Source organism: Ambystoma mexicanum, chromosome 13, assembly GCF_040938575.1.
Source record: "Ambystoma mexicanum isolate Mex_15411 chromosome 13, UKY_AmexF1_1, whole genome shotgun sequence".
NCBI classification, from domain to species: domain Eukaryota; kingdom Metazoa; phylum Chordata; class Amphibia; order Caudata; family Ambystomatidae; genus Ambystoma; species Ambystoma mexicanum.
The window spans coordinates 670,172,171-670,197,584 of record NC_090938.1 but is presented as its reverse complement, the minus strand read 5'-3'; the positions used below and the strand labels follow the sequence as shown (position 1 = coordinate 670,197,584).

Genomic DNA, 25,414 nt, shown 5'->3' with positions numbered 1-25,414 from the left:
CATGCCCCCAAACATCAGGTGCAGACCAACCTGCCCAGGGCATTGACATCCATGGGAGCCTTTAAGCCCCCAAGGAATGCCTTGGGGGCTTCCTGGACTCAGTCCTGGCGCCGTTGGCGACAGGCTCATGCTGACATCACCAACATTGAACCACGTGTAGACTAGTCTGAGGCAGGCTGAAGGGACTACTTGCCTGGGGAACTATTTGCTAGGGTGTGGTTGCTGGGACTACTTTACCTGGGGACTACTTTCTGAAGGCTATATAAACCACGCCCTCAGTACAGAACACGCTTCGCGTTATTCTGCACTCCTGCAGCGTAACGCTCACCGTGTCTGTTACTTTCAGGCCAGTCTTCAGCTACGCCCGTCCAGTTTTTCTTGAGCTACCTGCAAAGGAAGGAAGAGAAAGGTGAAGAAACAGAACTAGACTCTTGCCTGAACCTCCGTGTCTTCATCTGCTGAGCTGAAAAGGAAAAGACATCAGGTTAGCCGTGCAGACCAAGAAATCCACATCGCTATCCTGCGCACTGTTAATATTTACCTCAGAGCTGCACATTCCGGCGATCCAGCGAAGCGCCATCACTCAACCGCCGCCATCATTCGCCCGCTGCTCCGGAGTCGCTGCACCTGTTGAACATAAGCAAAAACACCAGGTTAGCTGCGTATTGGGAAAAGCCCGCATTGGACAGTTAATTCTTACGCAGCGCCATTACTCACCTGAAGGCTGCTTTTCCTAGCGGTCCCTCAAGGCTTCACCACGGAATCCATACCGGAGATACAGCGCCTGCAAAATATAAAGAACAGCAGGTCAGTCGTGCAGAAGGACAATAGCGCATATAGAGACTTACCACAGAACGCCGGTGTAAACTTACCTTGGAAAACAACTCAGCGTTCTTCATATTTTGGCACCAAAGGGAAACCTATAGGAAAAAGGCACAGAAGTGAACTTGGGCAATTTGAACTCTACGGCGAAGCATATCATTGGTATAAGACCTACCCATTTGAGTCAGTGTTGTCTGGAACTTTACAGGATCAGTGAAGTAACTAGATCCTTGAACTTTACGCACCCCTGCATACTGTTGCAGGATGGAGAGCCTGCCATTCATAAAACTAAGGTAAGGCATAGCAGCGGTGTGTATTAGAAGGCCACGGGAGGCGGGAGTAGGCCTTCCACCTTACAGTTGGTTAACATTTCATTTAACCTTTTAGGCGCACCTTTGTGACTGAAGCAGAATTCAGAGGGGGCACTTGAAACCACTTAAGATCGGACCAGCCAGTCCTGTTCGGCGCCCCTGTGGAGACCAGGAGAGCGTAACATCTGCACCTTTTCCAGCACGATTTGCAGGTGAGCTGGTGATCGGTGTCTGCTCTTTGGTGGGTGGTCATCGAGGTGGCCAGTGGAACTCAATGCAGTAACCGTGGGTGAGTCTTCAAAACCCACTGGTCTGATGTGATCCCCTCCAAAGCGTGGATGAAGGATGACAAGCATCCTTTGACCGGGGAGGCATGGGTGGGGACTCAGACCGCCGAGCCACTTTGATGTGGAGGCCGGGGAGCCCCTTGGAGTAGAGGTCCTACCTCTATGTTGCCCTCTATGCTGGTACTGGTTGTTTCCAGATGTTTCTTGGCCCAGAGGACCATGGTGTAGTTCCAGCGCCATATTGACCATGGGGAGACCTCGAGAAAGATTGAACTCGAAAGGAATGAGAGTTTGAGCCTCCCCGCTGTTGGAAGGGCTTGGCTGTAATTTGGCCGAGCGATTTCAGTGTCTGATGTTCTTTTTTAGCAGTCTCCAAGGCGTCATCGACAGCCTTACCAAATAAGTTGGGGTCTTCGACCGGTTTATTTATCAGGGAGGCCCGAGTCTCTGGTTTGAAGCTCGAGTTTTTCAGCCAGGCGTGTCCCTTGAGAAGAGTCCCTTGTGCTAGAGTGCGTCCCGCAGTTTCAGCAGCGTCGAGAGTGTTGTTTAAAGTATTATGGGTCACCTGTCTGCCCTCAGTCACAACCAGCAGCAAGCGTGATCACGTGGGCTCTGGGACCTCTTGGAGGCCTTCCTGGAGCAGGCCACTTTGGACGTCGCTGTAACTAGCGAGAAGTGTTGCATTATTGCCTATCCTGGTTGAATAGGGCGCAGATGTGGCAATACTTTTCCCTACGGCTTAACGTTTTTTGCAGTCTTTATCCGGGGAACCTCTGCTGTCGACAGTGGAACCCCTGCCCTTTTCCTGGTGGTTGTAACAACCAGAGAATCCGGTGTGGCATGACCTCATATATACATGGGGTCAGATGGAGAGGGGCAAAACAATTTTTCAACCCGAGGGTTGATTGCCCTTGTGAGGGAAGGTGACAATAAAGAAGGAGCTAGGCATTTCTTAATTTAGTTGAGGAATAGCCTCACTAGTGGGAGGTGTTTGAGAAAATCCTCAACAAAGTCATTCCTGGACTGCCTTCTGTGTAGCGATCCTTATATATCCGCTGCCTTTGTACTCTTTTATCTCAGCTCGGAATTTTTTTCACCAACTTCGCTGACGATACACAGCTCATTCTAGAGCTGAGCGGAGACCACCACGCAGATAACGAGAAGCTATCGGCTATTTACGACATCATCGAAAACTGGATGATTGCACACTGGATGTGTCTTAATAGCTCCAAAACGGAACTCATGACCTTCGGAAGCGCTAAAGCCTTAAACAATCTTGGTTCGGATTACTCCACATTCACCATAAAAGATTCTACCATTAAGGTATCTAATAAGGTTAAAACACTAGGTATTTACTTACAATCCTCCTTAGGTGAAGAAGCCCAAACCGCTTATTTAAAGCGAAACTGTCAATACTACCAAAGGCTTCTATGTCAGATAAGACCTTTTCTTAATACCAAGAACAGCACCACGATAGGGAGAGCCACCATACTATCCCGCTTAGATTATGGGAACGCGCTAATGCTCGGCGCCAGCAACAACTGCCTGAAACAATGTCAGATTATCCAGAATAATGCTGTTAGGTCCATCACTAATAAATCCAAACGTGAACACATCACCAAGGACAGAAAAGATCTTCATTGGTTGGCTGTAAAGGAACGGATCAAGTTTAAATCACTGATCCTAACCCACCGATGCCTATATGGCACGGCACCTGCATACCTTAAGAATAAATTCAGCTGGTACGAGCCGAGCCGTAGCTTGAGATCTGCAAAACAAGGATTGATCAATCCCAGCCCTCCAGGTAAAGCCACTGGTCTCGGCCGAGCCTTTCCGAACCTGGCGACTTTCCACTGGAACAAACTGCCTTGCAGCCTCAGATTGGAAAACAACCTCCAACGCTTTAGGAAACAATTGAAGACCTTTCTCTTCATATAATTAGACAACCTCCACACCGCTTCTAGTTGCCATCGTTCTGCTTCCTCCCTCTCTATGCTCTCCATGTGTTGTCCCGTTCTTCTTCGTCCTTGTGTCCTTGTCGCGCCCTGATGCTTGCGAGCTTCGGCGCGTTACAAATAAATAAATAAATAAAATAAAATAAATAAAATGATCTGCGGCTCTTTTTAGGATGGCATTAAATAACATTTGGTCATCTACCAGTGACAACTGCCTCTTTTGAGGTGAAGAAGGCGGGTCTAGACAAATAATGTCTGGGTCGGGGGTATGAGTGGATGACTGATCTTGATCCCAGTCCGGGTCCTGGTCAGTTATATCCTAATCAAAAGGATTGTCCTCATATATATCCTCCCATTCTGAATAATTAAAGAGCTCCTCCTGATGGATTTGTGACGGAATGGTAAACTTCTGCAGTTTTGGTGGCATGGGGCAGGACTCTTCCTCTCCAGGTCTCTTCGGAGTAATATATTTATCTGAGAAGTCTATAAATTGGGCCATCTAGTCCATATTATTCTCAAATCTTTGCCTGGTCCACAGGGATGAAGCAGAGGGGCCTGGAGGAGGAAAAGGCTGATCTTAAGGGAGAGATTTTTCTGATAAAGCCCTTGAGAGACACTGGGGGGCTTCAGAGTACTCCTCTCGACTAGGGATGTAACGGTATACCGTTAAAGATACCGTGAACCACTTAATTGAACAATAATAACCGTCACACTGTTTATACCGGTATACCGTTTATACCGTTAACTGTGCTTTACAATGTGATTTGGAAAGGCTGCAGTAAGCAATTGCTGCACAGTCTTGGTCTTGCACTGTTGGATGTGCCATCTGCCAAGTAGTTTCAGTTGGAGCAGTTTTTAATGCCATTCCATAAACCACACGTGTCTGACCAGACACAAAATCAGTATGTTAGCAATAGGAAGAATAAATACAGTGCTAAGAAGGAAAAAGGGCTTACTTTGGGTTGGAGGCTTTGGGCTTTATATATTTATAATGGATAATGTTTGCTAAACCTATGACAATGGGGGATTTCCCTGGTTCCATCATTGAATTTACATATAATAAGTCACACTGCGAAATTCACTCATCTCTGCGGTTATTCCCTGCTGCCATACCAAAGGGTAAGATGGCCGTAATTACTGAACACCTGTTGGCCCGCAAGTAAACTAAAGGCTGTAACGTAAAGAGTGTGCGTGTGTATGCAGACAAGCGTATACTACCATCAGCACCCATTGATCTGTGGCATGCAGGTTATAAAGATGGCAACATGTTCATCTTCACTAGTAGCCAGTGGGGAGCTAAAAGCCTAAATGACCACTTAAGAAAAGCTATCAAGTTTGCATTACCAGTCGCAGCAGGCCCCCCCCTCCTCCTCTCCACACGTGTGTTTGGTGGAAGCAAGAGGTGGCATTTCAGTGGAAAGTCCACTTCTGTCCTTGGGTGCCTGGTTTTGTTTGTGATGATAAACCTGACAATATGACCTTTTAGAAAATATTTGCTAAGATTGGTTAACTCCACCTGCTATACCGCGATAACCATACCGCGATAACCATGATATACTGTCATTTGGCAAGAAGGTTATCGTACCGCCATAAAACTAATACCGTGACACCCCTACTCTCGACAAGAGGGACTGCCCCAGTGTTCTTCCGCTGCTGAAACAATAGCCGAAACGTTTAGCGTATTTTTGGCGGATGAATTCTGTGTTTCGAAGTGCCTGTAGGCGTCGTTGCGGTTGTCGACTCTGTCGAAGCCTTAAGTGCTTTTGCGTCCTTGGACGACGTGTCAGTAACCGTGTGCTTTTTTGTGAGAACGCCCTTCTGAGAAGAAAGCCCAATCGAATGCCGAGAAGACAATTGCCCAAAGATTTCTGCAGGCCTGTTGGCGTTTCTTTGAGGAGGCCTTAGGGGTTGTGTGTTTGTGCTTATGTGGTGCGTGTGTGTGCCCTTGTCGCTGGGGTGTGAACTCCCCATAACAGAGCCAGTGGCCTGTCTGTCAGGGCCGCAGAAGGGCATCTGGGAACCTGAGGGTTCCGTCGAAAGTTTGATGGCTTCCAGGTCGGAGCCATGGCTGCTGCTGGAATCCTCGTCATCCGAAGTGGCAGCGCCAACGGGGGAATGACTCTCGGCCTGCATCGCGTAGGCCGCCCGTTTTGTCTGCCTGTCCTTTTACTTCTTGGGACGAAAGAGCTTGCAGGACTTAAAAAGAATGCTAGTCATGATCTCGAGGTAGACACCTATTGCAACAGCGATGGGTGTGTTTTCACTGGAATTTGCCGTTAATCGATTGACAAAATTTAAAGAGCGTCCTCTCCATAGCAGAGGGAGACGGCAGCCACACCAAACAGGCAAAGAGAAGGGAAAAGGAAATGCATTCTTGAAAAGAATGAACCCGGGCCCCACTCTCCCTACTGTAAGCGCCTGGCCGCAGGGCTGAGGCCACGCGGTCGACAGACGATCAGTACACCAGTCGCCAAGCAGTAGTGGATGTCTTTGGCGGCAAGAAGTCCACGAAGTAGTCACCGAAAAGAAGTAGTCTGGAGACTAGACGACCATAGGTTGTGGGACAAACAAATAATATTGAGCAATCCCAACTCTTGCGAGCACCGCAAAAGGCGACCAACTAGTTGGGCGGAAAAAATCTATCTGAGGGACCTCAACGTGTGAGGGATTTTGGGCACACTACACGTCACGGATAGTGTTACAGTCATGCCCATGTCGACGTCCCCTTTCGATCTTCGAAAGAAAGAGGCAATACTCTGCAATTACCACTAGATGTCTGACTATATGCACAGCATGTGATTTTAGGCAGATTCACAAGCATCAGAAATATGTTTCATAGTGTTTAGCATTGTATGATTATATTACCTGTTATTAGTCATTTTTAATAGTGTATTTTCTGGGCCTAAAATATAGTACTTTTATTTTTATTTAGATATTTTTATTGTGATCAACAGTTACATTGGCCGAGAGGCCCTAGAGAAGAAAAAAAACAGAACATTTTGCATGTTGAACAATGCGATCACAAAAAACCATTTTCCCTTTTCTAGAAGACAGATGTAAAGAAGGGACCCCGACCACTTGTAAAGACTAAAGAGAGAAGTGGAGGGGGAATAGTAAAAAAGAGTGGCAAAGAAGGATAGAAGAAGAAAGAAAAGATAAGTGAGACAGAAAGCCTGTACCCTGCCCCCACCACCACTCCCCACCCTCCCTTCCAGGGCCTGCTTAAGAGTGTCTGCGAAGAATTAGCTGTGCATGGTGGAGTTACGAGAACATCAAAGTTGTTTCATCAACGCCAGGGCGTCTTGGTTTTTCTTATGAGAGAGTGTGAGGCGGGAGGGCGATCGGACATGTTAGCCTCTCCTTGGGTACTGTACCGAGGGGAACTTGAGGAATCTAGGACTTGTGCGCTCAGCTAACTGACCGTGTGGCATGTGTGGGAGGATTGATGCTGTTACTGAGCTGCGGCCGTTACTGGGCGGCTTGTGCTTCCCTGTAAAATTGGAGAAATGTGAGCCTTTGCTGATCTATATATGTGTGCCATTCCTTTATAATGGCAGTCAGGCTTTCCATTTCATATATTTCCTTTGTCTTTCTCAGCCAATCTGCTTTTGTGGGGAGGGAGGATGCCTTCCACTTTGTGACAGACCCGGGCTGCTAATAATACATTTCTTGGCATATGTGGAAGGAGCGTGTATCTGTCTTCATGGACTCCAAAAAGGACCAGGAGGGGGAAAAGATCCCTACGGATGCCCTCTATCTCGTGCAGGCCCACCACTGATGCCAATACATGCAAACCTGTATACACCCTCGCCAACATTAGGGAGAGATGCCCTGATACATTTTTGCCAGACGTTGAGGGGTTAGATGCCATTGTACTAGTATCCTGCAATTGTGCATTTTATACTGCATTGCTATAGAGGATTTCCATACCGCTCTTTATATGGCTTCCAATCCCGCTTGATTGTCCTCCCACCCTAGCTCTTGGTCCCATTTGGCTTTGGTGTTGGGAGGGGGGAGATTGCCTCTATCTATGAGTGCTTTATAAATGCATGATATGATGCCCTTGGAGCCCGTGTTCTTGTTCAATATGCTTTCGAAGGAGGTTAAGGGGCACTGTAGCTGGTCCTTCCCTTTATGGTCTGTAAGGACTCCCTTGAGCTGGAGGTAGGGTAGAGGCCTCATGGTCAAGCCTTGTGCCACCTCCAGTTCTTCCTTGGTCAGGAAAGAACCTTCCCTCCACATCCGCCTCACTCTCACCAGCCCCTGCTCATACTGGGGTTGAAAACGGAGGAGGTCTATTATAGCATCTCTAATCAGAGGGGCCCAAATGCAATTGAGCAGCGATGGCCAATATAGTATTTTTAATAACTGTCTAAATGTAATCCCTGGAGTTTCACTGTGTGAACCCCTGACCCCACTCGCCTCTCCTGAGATTTAGCCTCAGCCTCTCTCCATGCTACCTTGATTTTTTTGACTAGAAGTTATTTCTTGTTCACTATAACAAGGGGAGGCCTTCTAAACATCTGTCCATCAGGCCAGAGTTTAGAAATCCATTCCAACAGTAGTCAAATGTTTTTTCAGCTCATGAGCCCGATCCATGTCCTTCATACACCCTAGCTTGTCTTAGTCTACCAAACCATGTGTTTTCGCACTGACCTTATTAGGAATGCCACGAGTGCAGGGTGTGTCTCTTCGGAAGCACTGGTGGCAGTCTTGGAAGTGGAACCAACGTCTTGCCTCAAATAGGCTTTAATTACAAGCCCTTTATTGGCAGTCATTCCCAGCTCACCCTCCTGGAACCCGCTCTCTTTGGTCCCAAAGCCATTTCGGCCACCACGACATAGATCCAGTCAGTATTTTCTGATCACGTCAGGGAATCTGACCCGCCTACCTCTTTGGCGTCATCCACCCAATGTTGCACTTCCCTTGTTTTTGGTGCCTTGGGTTTAAACATTGTATAGAAAGATGAACTGCCAAGGTGCACCGTTTGCTGTGCTTGAATAACGGAGAGCTCTGTCCGAGGTCGGTCAGAGGTGTCCACGTCGTCTTCTGTAGTGTCAGTCTGGCCTAGAGAACGGGCATCGTGGAAGAAGCCCTTCGGGAAGATCAGTGTAGAACAACCACCTACCCCACGAGGAAGGCAAACTCCCAACACAGCGGTTTGTCACCAACATTTTACGTGGAGTTGGGACAGTGCGAACACTGAAAGCGGGTGAAGGGTTGACGGTGCTCTGGAACACTGGGTGGCAGGCCCAAACGGTTGCAGGAATGAGGACTCGAATAGACCAGGAAGGAACAGAGAGGCAGAGACTGGTATAGGTGGCGTAGTGAGGCAGTAGCTGGCCAGTGTGGAGAAGAGAAGCAGAGGATGGTAAAGGTGGAAAACAGGGCTAGGACAGGGGACAAACATGGAGAACCCGTGTGGGAGGAACCCACAAAGGAAGGACAAGTTAACACCAGACAAGCAGAGTGTCAAGTAGGCTCCTTCCCAAGGACTGGGAAAGGTTACGATGCGAGAGTGCCAGAAATGCTGGCCCTCTAACTGCAGAAGCAGGATTACTTGGTATCTCTAGGAATTGAGAAGTTCGAAAACGTATTTTCACGAGACACAGGCAGTTACTTCTCTTGGGGGGAGCGGCGTAGTCACTCGTCTGACATAGGAAGAAGCAAGGATATTTTTTTTTTAAGAGGAAAAACCATGGAGACCCAACATCTACCTTGTAAGAGAGAAAAATTGTTACCCCACTAAAATAACAGGCGATATGGTTACCTCTTTGAAGGGTACAGGGATGGGAGATTTTCTTAGCAGTACATAGATGTCATAGGGGAAGAATTCACAATTATTTCTGTTTGGTATGGTACAGTAAATCCTGTGGTAGGGCAGATACATTGGTTGGAAAAAAAAGATTAGTAACCACAGCGCAGAGGAAAGAGGTGTGCTTTGGTTACTTCTCCGGAATAAGATAGGCGAGGTCCCGGCCTGTGAAAGTGCTATGCAGTTATCTTTATGGCGAGTAGGTGGTGATTAGTACAGGGCGTAAAGGAAAATAGTGGTTTGTAGGAGCCAAACTGTTGAATATCTGCCGGCGACAACGAGGGAAGTAGAATTTTCTCTAGGAGACAGAATTAAGGAATAATGAAAGAGAAGTGCACGGGTGTCCATTGTAGTAGAGGGTACTGGCATCCTTTTATGCTGGGGCAGAACGATATGTATCCACGATGATGGAAATATGGCAGTGCATGCACAAGTATCAAGCGCATTTGAGTTCCTACCCCAGCGCACCTACACAATGTCCCTTACCTCAGTCCCATTCCCTCTGCCAGGAGAATTGTTGCAAGGACTTAAAAGGCATATAACTTTGTTCCCCATAATTTGTATGCCAGCCTCCTTGCTCATTCATTGACTTAAAACTGCATAAAATTGGATTCAAGGAATGCCACTGATGCAAGGCACAAATCCCAGAAGGGGACTCTCACATTCACTGCGGAGTACAAGCAATCCTTCAACACATGCAATATTATTAACTTTCCATGGAGCAGACCTTCGGATGCCTGCACCAAACAGAGGGCAGGGCAACTTAATTGTTATACAGCCAATGCTAACTATCTACTAAGAGGCCTTCAATATTAATTTTGTTTTTTACAGGCTTACCATTTTTCTGACCTGGGAAAGAGGGACAGGGCAGATGTTTTTCCAAGTGGTGGCCACTCGCAAACACCGGTACGCTGTATACATACTGGCTTAACAGCAACAATGTGTCCTCGTGGGTCAAGCTAAACATGCCCGTTTGGTGAACACCTATCAGCGTCCTAGGATGCTTAACAAAACGAATCCTCCTTTTGTTCCCAGTGCCAATTCCCAGAGGCCTAATCGCATTTTTCCACGGTATTTCCAGAAATGTTACCACTACAAAGCGACTTCTCATGTACCCTGCAACGAATACAAATACAGTAGCACTTGCTTCTAGTAATGTGCACATGAAACAAACTCCAGCAAAGTACGCAGAAGAGTGCCACATATAGGGGGAACCAGGGGCTGGCTAAATCCAAGAAAACACGTGTGGACTGATAGCACCAACAAGGATAACTTTGCTAAAGGGGGAATTGCCAGTTTCGACAGCCTCCATGCATTCATCCCTCACCATGCTTGTACCACAGGTTTGGACTAAAACTACCATATTAAAACCATTCATAGGAGTACTGGTAATTTTGGTAGCGTGCCTATAAACAGAGCCTTCGAATGTCTATGAAACTTCCGTCTACTGTGGTGAATGACCCTGCTAGGCAAGAGGCGAGGAACCAACGAGTTTGCTATCCACTTGTATGGTTATGGACAACTGTTCAGGCTATTATTTCCTCTGGACCATCACTTTGATGTAAAAGGTTGAAACAAACTGTGAGAGACTTATGTGGTAACAGTCATGTAGCACACGCAAATCCTATGCAAAAAGCCAAAGCTATACAGCGTTTGCACTCAAGACAAAATATCAGAATTACACTATTTTCTCATTATTTGGACATGCACGTATTGAACTCTGAGAGACACCATCCCCTCCACCCCCCAATTTTGCTGCCCTCGTTTCTACTCCCAATTCACTCTGTGCACAGTCCAATCTGGCGCCTCTCACTTTCGACAGTCTCAGCAATCCAAGTTTTACCCGATCGTTCTCCTTGTTCAGGCTCCTCGTTGTCTCCTGATACAACCAATACCCCTCACTCAGGCTCCTGTGCCTCCTTGCGTGCAACACTCATGAAGCAACATGTAGGTCCTACGCAGACCTAGGGCCAGCAGATCTTCATGAAAAATCGCTCCACTTAGATGGCGATGTATCAGATCTTTACAGAGATGTGTCTCAAGCACATGAGTGCCCTTCAAACACTGACAAAGATTATGAGCAGTAAATACTTAACCGTGGTCAGTAGTTCCACTACCCGGGTGACGATTCAATGGTCGAGATGAGGCTGTGCCTTCTCATAACAGACAAATGTTGCAATTCTCCATGATATGAAATGGGTCCAGAATAATTCCAATAAAGAATGCTTCAGCTTGTCTTCATCAAGAAGCAGAAAATCGCTAAACTCTTCCTAATCCATCCATACAAAATGAATTTGGTAATACATCACTTCTTCAGAGATTGAGGACAGGGATATGTATTTTCATATCATGCTAAACTATTGCCCATTACCTGGATCAACAGAACGAACTTTGATTCATCTAGTCCCCATTTTACAGGAGATCCAAATGGTTTGGACTTTGGCTCATTTGGGGATGGTTGGCATACCCAATGGCTAGCTAATCCTTACTTCCCCAATAGGAAGCAGTCTATGAGATTGGATTCTCAAGTCTGGCTGGGGAGGCACTGTATGCTAAGCAAGTATCCACTACTCATTATTTGTAGAAGAGTCGCCCATGCACATAAACCTGAGCCAATCGCTCTCTCCTTGGTCCTGAATGCATTTCGCTTCAAGTTTCGGGACTGAGAGTGCTGGCTTACATTGATACAATCAATACTAGTGTGTGGTGCGTAGGGGTGTTACCCCATCTGTGCAAACAAGCTTTAGAGATGTGGCTATGGCATCGGGACAAGATCATCTTTCACTGCCGCATGTCTGATAGGGATCCAAACACTTAGTTGCTATACACCCCACACGCATGTGACATTGCACAACTAGTGTACACTGTTATTTTCAATCTTTGAGATCAACATAGGTTTGCCTAATTAGCCTCAAGGAACAATGTGAAGTTGGAGATGACCTCACGATTCACTATTTGGGAAGTGTTCTCATGAACTTTCCTACATGTACCTCTTATTCCCGAATATGTCCACAGGTTTTTAAGACAGTCAATATGTTGGCATTGATTTTCAGACATCACAGTCGGAAGTGGGGGCTACCGTATTCATCTGCTAGCGGTGGGAGGATAAGGGTAACTCTCGCAGTAATGCCTATTCACAGGTTTTGATAAACACACAGAGAAATGCATGTTCCCGTATGTGCATTAGACCTATTGGCTTTGACATGTGTTCCTTGCAGACACATGCAATGTATACAAAATCATCTTTAAAACCTTCTCCACTGCATTTGACACTGGTAAAAGCAAGTGCCATGGGATGTGCCGACTTAAAGCTAGAACCGTTCAGTTGCATTTGAAATGCACGAAACGGGCTTGTATCTATCTTGTACTAATTACACATTTGTGAAAACATGGTTTGTCGCAATGTCAAAACGAGTGCACAGATCGAAATTGTCAGCTCTCCTTATTTTATTAGGAAACAAACGCATTATTCAAAACAATCTGAAATAGACACCATCTTGAAAATGTAACATGAAACAAAAAAATGCTTAATCATGGAGTGTCAGTCATCAGAAGTAGATGCTAACTGCCTGCAACTATAATGCAGGTGTGATCAAGGAAAGTTGATAACAGGGTTAAAAAAATTGCTGGAGCTATGTAGCTCCTAGTTATAGCCAAGGGGAGCGTGATTGGCTTGACACCAGGACCTACGCTTGGCTCCCCTGGTGCTATGCAAACATACCTATGTGACATTAATTCTGTGTGTTTCAATGTGTATAAATGAGCATTAGGACATATCTAGAAGACATTTTAAAAATAACGTTGCATATAATTGACAAACGTATGGTGTGCATCGTATATGTGAGTTATAGTTGCCAAACATTATGCAACAGTTCCTGGTTCATCAGAGGTAGCTCGTGCTTCCTATGTGATGCCGAAATCCCAGGAGCTGCTTCCAGCTCCTGCTATTCAAATCCTCATTTTGATCCACGTGATAAGAGACAGCAGGGGGGAGGCACTATTCTTAGGTGGAGTTTCCAAGATGGAGGACAGCTAGAAATGTGAACATTCTGCAAAGCTAATGTTTGCAAATGGAATGGCTATAGCAATATATCAAAATCAGTGATTAGAAGAATCACACTCACATGCCAGTATAAGCTGATAGCAATAAGAGAAACACCTGCTAGACAGGAATGGATAGGAAAGAAAAACAGGTGGTTCCGATGAGCGTGGAAGGAGAGAGCTTCTGTCTCTATAAACCTACTGTACAAGACAGCAGGGACAGAGATTGCAGAAGCAGCCAAAGGCTGCGATACTGAAAAAGCCTAAGGAGGCAGCGTATGACGGACCTAGCCGATTCCTCAAGCCTTGACTACCTAGTACAGAGAAAGCAAGCAGCTAATTTAATGCATTGACCAGGACAGTAGTACTCCGTCTCAGAGAGGGTACTTTGCCAATTTTGTCAAATTCTGATTTGTAAGGCCTGCTTCAATAATTTGGAGGCCAATGGCCGGTAAGATTTTGTGAAGTGCAACTGGTGTGGGATGCTGCTTGTTATTAGTGACCCAACTTTTAACATGGGCTTGTACTACACAAGTCGGTAGAGTGTCTGAGCAGCCAGGCTTATCTTAGACAGGGGTACTGTGAGCTGTAGAGCAGTACTATAAAATAAGTAGAAATAAGTAACCGCTTACACACGTTAAAGGTCATGTTAAAATGTATATATACACACAAAACAAATTAATCACACTAGGTTATGCTGCAACTAATGGTAATATCAAGCAGAATTTCAGAATCAAGTTATTCAAGTAATAATAATACAGGAGAGTGCATTCTTTTTGTCCTAAAACAATTCCAGCGCATGGAGTGACATCAGAATATAGCACTTATGGTTCACCAAACAATATTAAATTTGGAGGGAAACACTTTTAGGAGTAGAATAAAACTCTGTAGCAATAGTATTTTCTCCCAGAGAGATGTAGGCAGTCTTCTATAGCAGCAAGAAATGTATAAAACAATTAAAACCTGTAAGGGAACAAGCACTGCCAAAGCCAGTAGGGTTCAGAAGTGATGCCTTTAGGGAGCCAGGACAGGCAAAGTCAATAGGACATTTCTAGTTCTGATGCAATCGTCTTAAAAAATGTTAGTTTAACTGTCAGTAGTTAATTGAAGAAAAATCCAGGAGCTCAATGAGCCTAATTGAGCTGCACAAGCGGTTAGGCCTGCACAAGTGAATTGCAGTAATTCAAGAGGATAGAAAGGAGCACTCCCCAAGCTAGGAAACACTAAATGTGGCTAAAGGGGATTAAACCCAAAGCCCCACTGTACCTTAGAATTGAAGCAGATGCTGCAGCTGACACTCTTCTTGATGCAGCAATGCAGAACCTTGTTCCTGGATCTTGGTCGTGGTGAGGAAAGGAAGGGAACACTTGAGGCAATGGATTCCACTCGTTTCAGCAGCTTTGTGGTTTTGGCACCTCTTTCTCAGTTTCAAAGAGTAACAAATAGCTCTGGGTGGAGTTTCCTTAGCCCACCTGTCCTGGACTCTGGACAAATAATTCCTGCTTCTGGAGGTCCTTGAATATGCCCACAAAGTTTTGGCCAGATTCGTTCTAGTGAAGACATTGCAGACATTGCACTCGTTGGCGGTCCAGGTAGCCCAGGTATTGGGAAACGGCAGCCCAGGAAGGTCACAGCGACACAGGGGTTTGGCCCAGAACGAAGCAGGTCTTTAGGCTAGTTGGTTCCACCATACTAAGGGAGTAATTCCTCCTTGGAGGAGCTTCCCTGTTGATCACGTTCCTGGAAGGTGCTGCTGTCGTCTCTCTGCGTCTGCTTCTTCAGATTTGATGTTCCAGTGGTCGACTCTGCCTGTAGTCCCAAAACCCTCGCCTTTTATGCAAAATCACATTCATTCACAGCACAAAGCTGTCAATCACACAGGGAGGAGGGTTATCCTCTAGGACAGCCACCCGCCGAGTGGGAACTGGTTTTGGCCAGGCGTGCCTATAAACAAAGGCCAGTGAAGTTTCAAGCTCCTCCCTCACTTCCTGCCTTCCCAGACACACTGGAGCCTGGGTGGGCTTCAAGGCTGAAGCCCGCCAAAGGCAAAACACACAATGGTTTCAAACCTGATCTAAATGACAGAGTAAAAGCCCAGAAGGAACTAACAAATGAGAAATAGCAAAAAAAAGAAGACCTGGGTCATTTGGGTAAAATGGTCACTCCTTCGGTGCTGTACTGCAGCTGAGAAATCAGCCTGCAGATACATTGCACAAAGGTAATAAAAAAGAAACCACTGCCACCAGCCATTCAAGTTATTTAGTGTAGCAAAATTCTACATGAGAAGTGGGATAAGGAGTTACCATGTAACCCCCCGCAGGACTCCACATTAGGTGGTGTGTGCTGGACCCACAAAGGAAAATTATTTTAACATTTGAGTCCAAAGGACTCCTCAGTGGCACTACACAAAGGGTGCTGTGTGTCACTATATAAAAAGCAGATACCTGTGGCGTTTACCAGACTCCATTAAAACATAAGGAACGAAAAATCTTAGTCAGAGGGAAAAGACACGAGTGAGTGACAAAAAAGCCCCCTCACTCAGGAGGTTAAAACCCAAAAGGTCCCAGATTCCAACAAATGGCTGGGGGTCTCTAAGTTTAAAGGGAATTAGCACAGAAACTGAATATTCTCCATAACAGCAAAACTGAAGTAGAGCAAAACTGCTTGGTATGAAGGAGAAGACAGCTTTCAGGTGCCTTCACCCTGAGACAGTAAACTTCTCATGAGATTAAAACCTCACACTTTGCCATTTTTACCAAATTCTATTTTTTTATTGTTTCAGTATTTTGGGGGCTAAAGTAAGCAATTTTTACAAAACATATTTGTCTTTTCTATGGTAAACACAGTAAGGTCCTGATTTACAAAAGCAGGTTTCAGTAAGACAATCCCATTGAAATACCTGTTTGTAAATCAGGACCTAAGAGAGAGCATGATGTATTTTTCTTCAACAGCCATTCAACCACATCTGTGCTTGGTAAAAACTGAGTTTAACATGATACAGAGTTTCGGCACAGTGCATAACAGCCTATGCTGGCCCTCATATTTGTTTGGCCAGGATAAGTGGATCTGTCAAGGCACAGAGGATGGACTAGGGGAAATCTTGTAGGAATAGGGGAAATCTTGCAGGAGACCTACACTTTGAAGCCATGGACCGTTTACATAGTTTTTAACATTTTCCATGTAATGGGTTATTCAGGGGATAGTAAGTATACCCTCACCTGTCCCCGGGCTCATCAACCCTGACAGCACCATGGTTTTGAGTATAGCAAGTTTAACTGTGCCAATATGGCTACACACACATTAGTGAGCTTTAAACTTTTAGAAATGAATAGACAAGTGGGAATCTATTAAACTACGGTTTTGCTTACATTAGGAACTGTGTATTGTTTGACCAATATTTTATTGCATATGTAGTAAATATACATAAACGCTAAACAAAAAGTGCAAGCACTCTTAATGTGTTTCTATTTAAATCGTATAAAAAGGCACTACATTGCAAGTGTAAAACTGTAGGGGAGATACTGAGAAATGATACACGTTACTCACCGTAGTGACTAACGTACTCTTAGTCCTTCCCCTTTCCTCCATACTGCCTGGGCGTCCCTTCCAAGGGACAAGAGACGAAACCTTTTTCACCAGAAAAAAACCTTCTTTCCCTTTAAATTTAGAGGTGCGCAGGGTTGCGGCCCTGGGGGCATGCGCTGCCCTGACTCTACCCTCCGGCGTCCCACCTCAGTCCCCATTGACGCGTCAACAATAGATTAACATTGCCTAATGACACCAGTATTATTAGGAGGGGCGGGGGAAGGATGGTAGGACGTATGGAGGAAAGGGAACTATGAACTAAGAGTACGTTAGTCACTACGGTGAGTAACTTATAATTACTCTTACTTCCTGTCCCCTTTCCTCCAACCTGCATGGGCGATTATAACTGAATGCAGCCCCAGGGTGGAGAGGAGACCTGCTTAAGCGAATAGTTTCCCGAGAACTGCCTGTCCGAAAGCCTCATCGGCATCCAAACAGTAATGCTTGCAGAAAGCCGAGGGAGAGGCCCAAGTGGCCGCCCTGCTTATGACTTGTCAAGGGACATGGCGCGAATGCGATGGCCGTTGCCTTGGCCCTGACTGCGTACGCGTGAATGTTGGCCGGAAGCGGCTTGTGCTGGCCCTCGTACGCTTCTTTGATGGCCGAGACCATCCATTGGGATATGGAGGCCTGGTAGCCTGGTCTTGAGCCTCCGAAAGTGACAAACAAGGCATCTGATTTGCGGAAGCCCTAGGTCCTGTCCAAGCAGAATTTCAGGGCACGCCTGACATCCAGGCAGTGCAACACACTGTGCTTCGTCCTTAGGTTTGGCAAAGAAAGTAGTAAGGACTATTTCCTTGTTCAAGTGGAAAGCAGGCGGCACCTTGGGCAGAAATGCTGGGTGTGTCCGCAGGACTGCTTTGTCCCTGTGAAAAGTAGTATATAGTTCTGAGGTGACCAGCGCCTGGATTTCGCTGACTCTACGAGCCGAGGTGAGGTGAGGCCGACTAGTAAGGCCGTCTTGATGGTGACCAGCCCGATGTCCGCGGACGCCATTGGCTCAAACAGTTTGTGCGCGAGGGTGCCCAAGACTATGTTAAGGTTCCAAACAGGGTGCAGCCTCTTGATGGGCGGATAGAGGCTTGCGAGCCCCGTCAAATGTTTCATGACGATAGGATTGGAGGAGATCACCACCTCCTCCGAGTTCCTGTAAGCCCCGATGGCTGCGAGATATGTACGGCCGGTGTCTGCCAGCACACCAGAGTGGACGAGGTGCACCGAGAAAGAGAACACGTCGTCCAAAGTACATGCCAGGGGGTCGATTTACTTTGAGTCTGCCCAGTGACAGAACCTGATCCATTTACTTTTATACTGGGCCCTGGTAGCCTTGCTCCTTGCGCCCTGTATGATTTGCAGATTAGCCTGGGAGAGGCTGAGGTGCCGCAGCGTTACCTGATCAGGCACCACGCTGTGAGGGCTAGTTTCTGAGGCGCGGGTTGGATGACCCTGCCTCCCTGCTGCACCAGAAGATTGTGCTGGGCCCGTCGGGACGTGAATCGGAGGCATCTCCGAGAGGCTGAGCAGCTCCAAAAATCTGGGCGGCCACCATGGAGGTATTAGAATGATGTTGAGCTGGCGAGACTCCTTGATATTGCAAATCACTGTGAATCAGCGCAGTGGGCGGGAAGGCATAAGCCGTCATGCCGTTCCACTGAAGACGAAATGCATCGCCGGGGCGCTGTCCCTGCCAGGAGGCAAACTGATGGCAATCCTTGTTGTGCCAGGTGGCAAGGAGATCCACCTGGGGATGACCCCACCCGTTGAGGATCTCATGAATAACGAGGTTGTTTAGCTGCCACTCGTAATTGTCCGCTCCCAACCTGCTGAGCCTGTCCGCCTCCAGGTTGGATTCCCCCCGGGAGATGGACTGCCGTGAGGTAGATGTCCTTTTCCAGGGCCCACTCCCACATGCTGATTGCCATTCTGCACAGAGGGGATCTGGTGCCTCCCTGCTTGTTGACTTAGTACATGCTGGTCGAGTCGTCTGTCTGGATGAGGACAACCTTGCCCCTGAGAAGTGGTAGGAATGCTCTGAGCGCTAGCCAGATGGTGTTCAGCTCCAACCAATTGATGTGGTATTCCTGTTAAGTCCAGGAACCGTAGACCGAGGATAGTCCAGGGTGGCACCGCAGCCCTCTAGCGAGGGGTCTGAGGTGATGGTGGCCTGCAGGGTGGGCGGCCAAAAGGGCTTGCCCGTCGAAGGTTGCAGTCCCGGACCACCATGTTAGGACCAGGTGGAGAGATGGAGGAAATGGTGATCATCTCGGATTGAGGCCCTGCTCCTAGTTCCATGAGGCAGCGAATTGCAGCTGAATCCTCCTCATCCTCAATCTCGTGTGTGGGACGGCTAATAGGACCGCCGCCAAGAGAACCAGGAGATGCTGATACCACCATGCCGATGTCACCTCTCTGCTGAGGAAGTGGGTGGTGGCCCACTTGATGGGCGAGATCTTGTCCTCCGACGGAAATACCTTCTCGGAGCACATGCCCCAGATGAGGCCCAAGAATGTCAGAGTCTGCGTGGGCTGCAGCTGTGACCTCATGAGATTAGGCGAGAAGCACAGATTGTGCTGTGTGTTCATGAGGGCATGGGAAGAGTGGTGAATTGCTTCCGGAAATGTAGCCCCAACAAGCCAGTCGTCGAGGTATGGGTAGATGTGGAGGCTGTGCGCTCTGAGCAGGGCAGCCACCGTATTCATGAGCCTGGTAAAGACCCTGGGGGCCGAGTTGAGGCCAAAAGGGAGGACCTTGTATTGGAAATGGTAGCCCATGATCCTGAACCGTAGGAAAAAACGATGGGGCTGCCAAATCGGGACGTGTAGGTACGCGTCCTTCAGATCCAGGGAGCACATTCAGTCTCCCTTGCACAAAGGCTGGCGTAACTATCTTGAATTTTTGTAGAGGTAAGGGGAGGTTGAGGGTGGAAAGGTCCAGCACAACTCTCAGGCCTGCATGGTGGTTCTTCTGAATGGCGAAAATCCTGGAGTAAAAGCCCAAGCCTCGCTGGGAGGCTGGGACTTCCTCCACTGTGTGGCTCTCTATGAGCGACCAGTTGCTGTCCCAACTTGAGGGTGTGGAGGGGAGGACAGAGGAGAGGCTGGGTTCGGTATGCGGTACCCCGTGGATAATACTGAGAGGATCAAGGGGTCCGAAAAATTCTGGCGCCAGAAATGTGCTGTGGAACCCTCCATACTTACGCCCCCTGTCGGAGCGCTGCTGTAACTGGTGTAACTGGTGTACGACTTGGGCGTGGTCTTTGTGAAGATGGATAAAGACATGACCGTTTGTGAGCCGTTTTTCTTTTTGTCCATCTCCTCGTCCGTGGTGGAGTGGAAGAGGTCTCCCAACTCGAACAGCAAAAGTATGCGTACCTGGACATCTGGGTTGAATTTTGTGGCCCTGAGCCAGGCTGTCCTTCTCATGTCCGTGGCGATACAGATGGCATGGCCAGAGGTGTCAATATGGGCCAAGGTGGATTCCATGAGGTCCTGTGCCACCAGCTTGGCCTCAGCCAGTCTCGCCGTAAAACGTGATTGGATCTGAGTAGGGAGTTCCGGGAGGAAGGCCGCAATTTCCCGCCATAACCTTTGGTTAGCAGCAGCCAGCATGGCATCAGCGTTGGCCTGACAAAGATGCAAGGACCCATTGAAATACAGCTTCTTCCCGTACGCCTCCAAGCTCTTCTCCTCCTTGCCTAGCAGCGTCGTCGAGGAGGAGGCTGAGGACGACTGAGGCTTGGAGTAAAGTGATGACGCGGCAATCACCACGTAGTGTGGCTGAGGATGGGGCAATAGCAAGAGTGTATCCCCCTCCATCTGCCTGTACTTGGCATCCAGGCATCAATTGACCGGCTGGACACAGTGGGGCTTGAGCCAACCCTTCTTGGCCAGGGAGACTACATTGGTCTGCAGTGGAATAACCATTTTGGCAGAGGAGCGTTGTGTGAGGACTTCAGCCAGAACCCCCTCTGCCGGCTGCTCCACCTCGGGTTGGGGTAGGCCCAGGAATCTGCCAGTCCTGCAAGACGTTTGTGGAAGGCCCTGCTGAGGATGGTGTATCAGGATTCTCATCTGTATCCTTTGGGTCAGGAGGATCCTGCGTAGGTGCAGGAGCTGGAGGATGGGGTACGGGGTCCAGAGGCGAAGACTGGTACGGAGCCTGTGGTGCCGGTAGCATTGTAGGGTGAACGTCCCTGATGGCGTCCCTGAGGAGAACCCCCATCTGAGGTAACTTCATGAGCCCGAGGAATCTCCCGAAGAACCCATCTTCACAGGCTAGAGAGGTGGTAGGGGGTACAGACGGGGTAGCGAGAGGCTGCTGGAGCCACTGCATACCCTGCCTGTAAGGACGCAACCTGCCCTGCACAAATGAAGGATAGGCTGTAGGCCACGTTCCTGGTTGTGGCCAGTCCCACCTTGACACTCGTTCTTAGCTGAACTCCTGGAATGCCATCAGATGGGTGCTGATGTCTGTCGCGGCGGCCATTTTGTCGAGCTGCCTGTCACGTGCCAGCGTCGTGCTGCTTGGCTCGCTGGGCCCAGACTCCTCCAAGACTCTTAGTGTGGATCGCGAGGCCTACCCTGCTCCTCGGGCCTGGAACAGTAGAGCTGAGTTTAAGCATTCCCTCGACAGTATTGCCGGTACTAGGGCGTGGCCCCTCAGACAGAATGCTGGTAAAAGGGCACAGCTCCTCAGCACTGTCACTGGGAGGATCCGAGAATCCCTCGGCCAGTAGGCCGTTAGCTGTACCAGCCTCAGTGCGCGTGCTGGTGCAAGAACCAGAGCGGTTCCTCCCACGCGGGTGACTCATTGGGAAGGATTCTCCCATGCGGGGTGTGATGGAAAATAGAGGCCCTACCTTGGGCCTGGCTCGATATTTCACAAAGTTCTTGAGGTCCTCTGGAGGAGACTTCTGGAAGAGGTCCCTCCACCTGGCTAGTCTGTTCTTCAGCGATTTCAATGACAGGGCGTTGCACGCTGTACAAGCTTACCAACCATGGTCTGGGCCAAGGCAACATAGGCAGAAGGCGTGGGGGTCTGAAGTTGGGAAGAGCCTGTTGCAGGATGGACACCTGCTGAACCCTGTGGAAGTTGACATGCGCTGGTGAGGCGCATGCTGCCTGAGGACCGAGTACCTGAATGATAAGAAAGACAAAAAAGAAAGAAAAGAAGTATCCGCGCATGGAATTACATGGCGAAGCCAAACCAAGGAGCGCTGGTGAATTCGGCCCTTTCCCGTCAACGCGGAAAAGGGGACTGAGGTGGGGCGCTGGAGGGCGGAGTCAGTGCAGCGCATGCTCCCTGGGTCACAGCCCCGCGCGCCTCTAAATTTAAAGGGGAAGAAGGTTTTTTCTGCTGAAAAAGGTTCTGTCTCCCGTCCCTTGGAAGGGACGCCCATGCAGTATGGAGGAAAGGGAACAGGACGCAAGAGTACATCTTTTACACACACACAAGAGTAAGAAGAACTCATTCCTAGATAATCTAAAAAGGTAGACCCACAACAATATTGCTGTTCAATAGTAAGCCTGCCAGGTGTACGGGGTAGTGGATCCAGTACTCTCCAAAAACCTTGATGCGGGTACAGCAATTTATACTGCAACAAAACCTGCCCCATGTGGATATTTTGACTGCCTTTGGGAAGGAGGTTAGGCTCCATCATGCATGGATGATGAAAATCATGAAGACTGCCATCGCTCACAGTGGAGTCTGAGAGTACAAGAGTCAGTAGGTTGAGTATCTTTCTGATTCACCAAGGCTAGGCTTGATGTTGTGGGAATATTTCTAATGTGGTTATCTAAATAAAAGGAACTTGGAAAGCTAACCTTGCATGCATGGTCAATTAGTCCAGACTTGCGTTGTGTTATGATCAAAAGATTATGTTTGCTATTCAGGGGGACAACAAGTTTCTAGACGGTGATTTGGGAGAGTTACCTGTCTGAAACGTGCTGCCTGCAGAAGTTGAGAAGTTGGAGACACCTTTTCCGCCTCCTGTCTTTCTGCCACGGTGCCCAGTGCCATGGCCTGAAGATTTCTTCCCTTTAACCTCTGTCTTGACAACCTCTTGGCTGTCTTTTTCACTTTCAAGTTGGTCAGCAGAGTTCTGTGAGAAAAGGTACAAAATGCAAGTGTTCGATTTATATCATATAAACCGATATCCAAGTTGAGAAAATACAAAGCATTATTAAAGAAGGATGAGATAACTCAAAGTGTCGCTGGCAATAGCTGTTCAATCAGCCGATCACAGGCTTAAAGCCAAACCGCACCGACTCAGCATTTCAGCCTTCAAATATTGATACATTGAGCACCATTAAATTGAGTAATAGTAACATCTGTTATTTACAGCACACTAATATGGCATAAACAAGTCAGCAAGTATAATGGGGCAAGCTCCCCAGTTATCGTTATTAGCACCGACTTTGAGCAAGGATCGACAAGCAGATGATCTGTGCTTCAAGTACCAGTGATTGGGCGATCCGAGAAAACCTCATTTCTCCAGCATTGGATCTTTCACAGATTCAGATGCTGGAATATTCCCTGTTGTCAGACCGGGAATCCTTGGTGATTCAAATAATTATTGAAAAATTAAATATATACATTATTTCCATAGAAATATGAATGTAGATTTCCCATTATGGTCTATGAGCCATTCACTTGTGTAGTCCCTCCACCTCACTTTGGTCCTTTATGGCCTTAACCAAAGAGGTGGCAGGGCTTAAACTCTGCCCAAGTCAGCCATGTTCAGATTTTTCACCGCACAGAGGGAATCCTCCAGCTCTGAGCTTTTTCAAATCTTTTCTCTTTGTTAGATTAAATATATATATTTCCAACTATGGAGGAACCAGCCGATCCTCACAATCCAACACTCATGGAGTCGATGCAGAGGATCATTGACGAATTCAACCGATGTCAAAGGGAAAAGAGTAGGTCATCCATACCGAAGGATGCAAGATCTCCAGAGGGACATCTCGCCTCAACACAGCACACCAAGAGATTCTCCTTCCAGGAGCAGACCACATAAAAGAGCATGTTCACCTGAGCCCCCGCACAGATCCAGGAGCAGGATGCTTAGTGCTTCACCGACAAATGTCCCGGCCAAGATCACCTGTTAGAGATCCTACGGTTGTGCCATCAACCGCATCGGTCTCAGATTGGCAAGAGGATCCTTTCAGGGATTTCTCAGACCCTGTGGAAGGGGAGATTACGCATGAGGCTGACACTCATAGCAAATGGGACTATTACATTGTTGAAAAACCTAGAAAGAAAGACTCACCAGGAGACTCTTCACCACCTGATGATTTGGTCTCGTTTCATACCATTATCGGCAAAGCTGCAAACCTATTCAAATTACAAGTCACATCAGAAGAGAAAAGGTCAGTGCTTTCCGAGCACAGGGACAAACATAAAACAGTCACTACCATTCCTCTTCTTCCCAGACCAACAAAAAGGAAGAGGCTTCTACTCCTGTTTCTTTCTGATCAAAAAGAAAACCGGTCAGTGGAGACCGATACTGGATCTGAGATCACTCAACACAATCATCAAACGCATCAAATTCAAGATGCCATCCCTGCAAAGCGTCCCAACTTGGCTAAACCGGCACGACTTCCTGGCCACTCTAGACTTGGAAGACGCCTATTTCCACATTCCCATTCATCCTGCCCACAGACAGTTACTCAGGTTCGCAATAGGGGAGTTACATTTTCAATTCCGTGTTTAAAGACAGCACCAAGAGTTTTTACCAAGTGTCTGGCACCTGTAGCTGCAAAACTCAGAAGGACAGGAACGGAAGTCTTCCCATATTTGTACGACTGGTTGATAAGGGCAAGCTCATTCAAACTCACGTGCCTGGTGTTTTCGAGAACAATAAACCTTAAAAGGGTTAGGTTTTTCAATAAACGGAGCAAAATCCTGCCAAGTGCTCAGCAAGACAGTACTCTTCCTGGGTGCGGACTTCGACACCACCAGCATTCCCAGGGTAAAACCACCGGCAGACAGAATAGCAGCTATTCTACACTTGACCTCATGGTTCCAAGACAAAGGGGTAACCACGGTATGCTCTTAAATCTCTCCTGGGCATGATGTCCTCGTGTATATTTCTCATACCAAATTGCAGGCTTCGCATGGGACCAATTCAGGAGACTCTGGACTGCCAATGGAAACAACCACTCTGTTTATGGGAGGATACCGTCCCCCAACATTTACCCTTCTCCTCAGGACAGATGCATCTCTGTCGGGCTGGGAGGCTCACCTAGCGGACCTCCAAACCAAGGGGACTTGGTCTGCCCAGGAGTCTCAACTGCACATCAATGTTCTAGAGCTCAGGGCGATACGGTGGGCACTGAAAGCCTTCCTCCCGGTATTAGCCAGGCAAGTGGTGACCATCCAGACAGACAATACGGCCTCCATGCATTACACGAACAAACAAGGAGGCACGAAGTCAGAGATCTTGTCACAAGAAGCTCAACTACTATGGGAATTGGCCTTGCGCCACAGAGTTCAAATCAAAGTGGAACATCTTCCAGGAGTGGACAATGTCCTAGTGGACAAGCTAAGCAGGGATTACACGACATCTCACGAGTGGGAACTAGACGAAAAAGAAGT

At 47.6% G+C, this 25,414-nt stretch overlaps 1 protein-coding gene across 4 annotated transcripts in view; it reads right to left on the bottom strand.

The window, feature by feature from the left end:
• MLLT6 (MLLT6, PHD finger containing) overlaps positions 1–25,414 on the bottom strand; it is a 1,444,709-nt gene that overhangs the window by 536,110 nt on the left and 883,185 nt on the right. For all 4 annotated transcript variants that reach the window (XM_069634689.1, XM_069634688.1, XM_069634691.1 and 1 more), the window contains one exon: positions 22,748–22,916. In XM_069634689.1, coding sequence (XP_069490790.1) covers positions 22,748–22,916 — 169 coding nt within the window. The remainder of the gene's footprint in view (positions 1–22,747; positions 22,917–25,414) is intronic.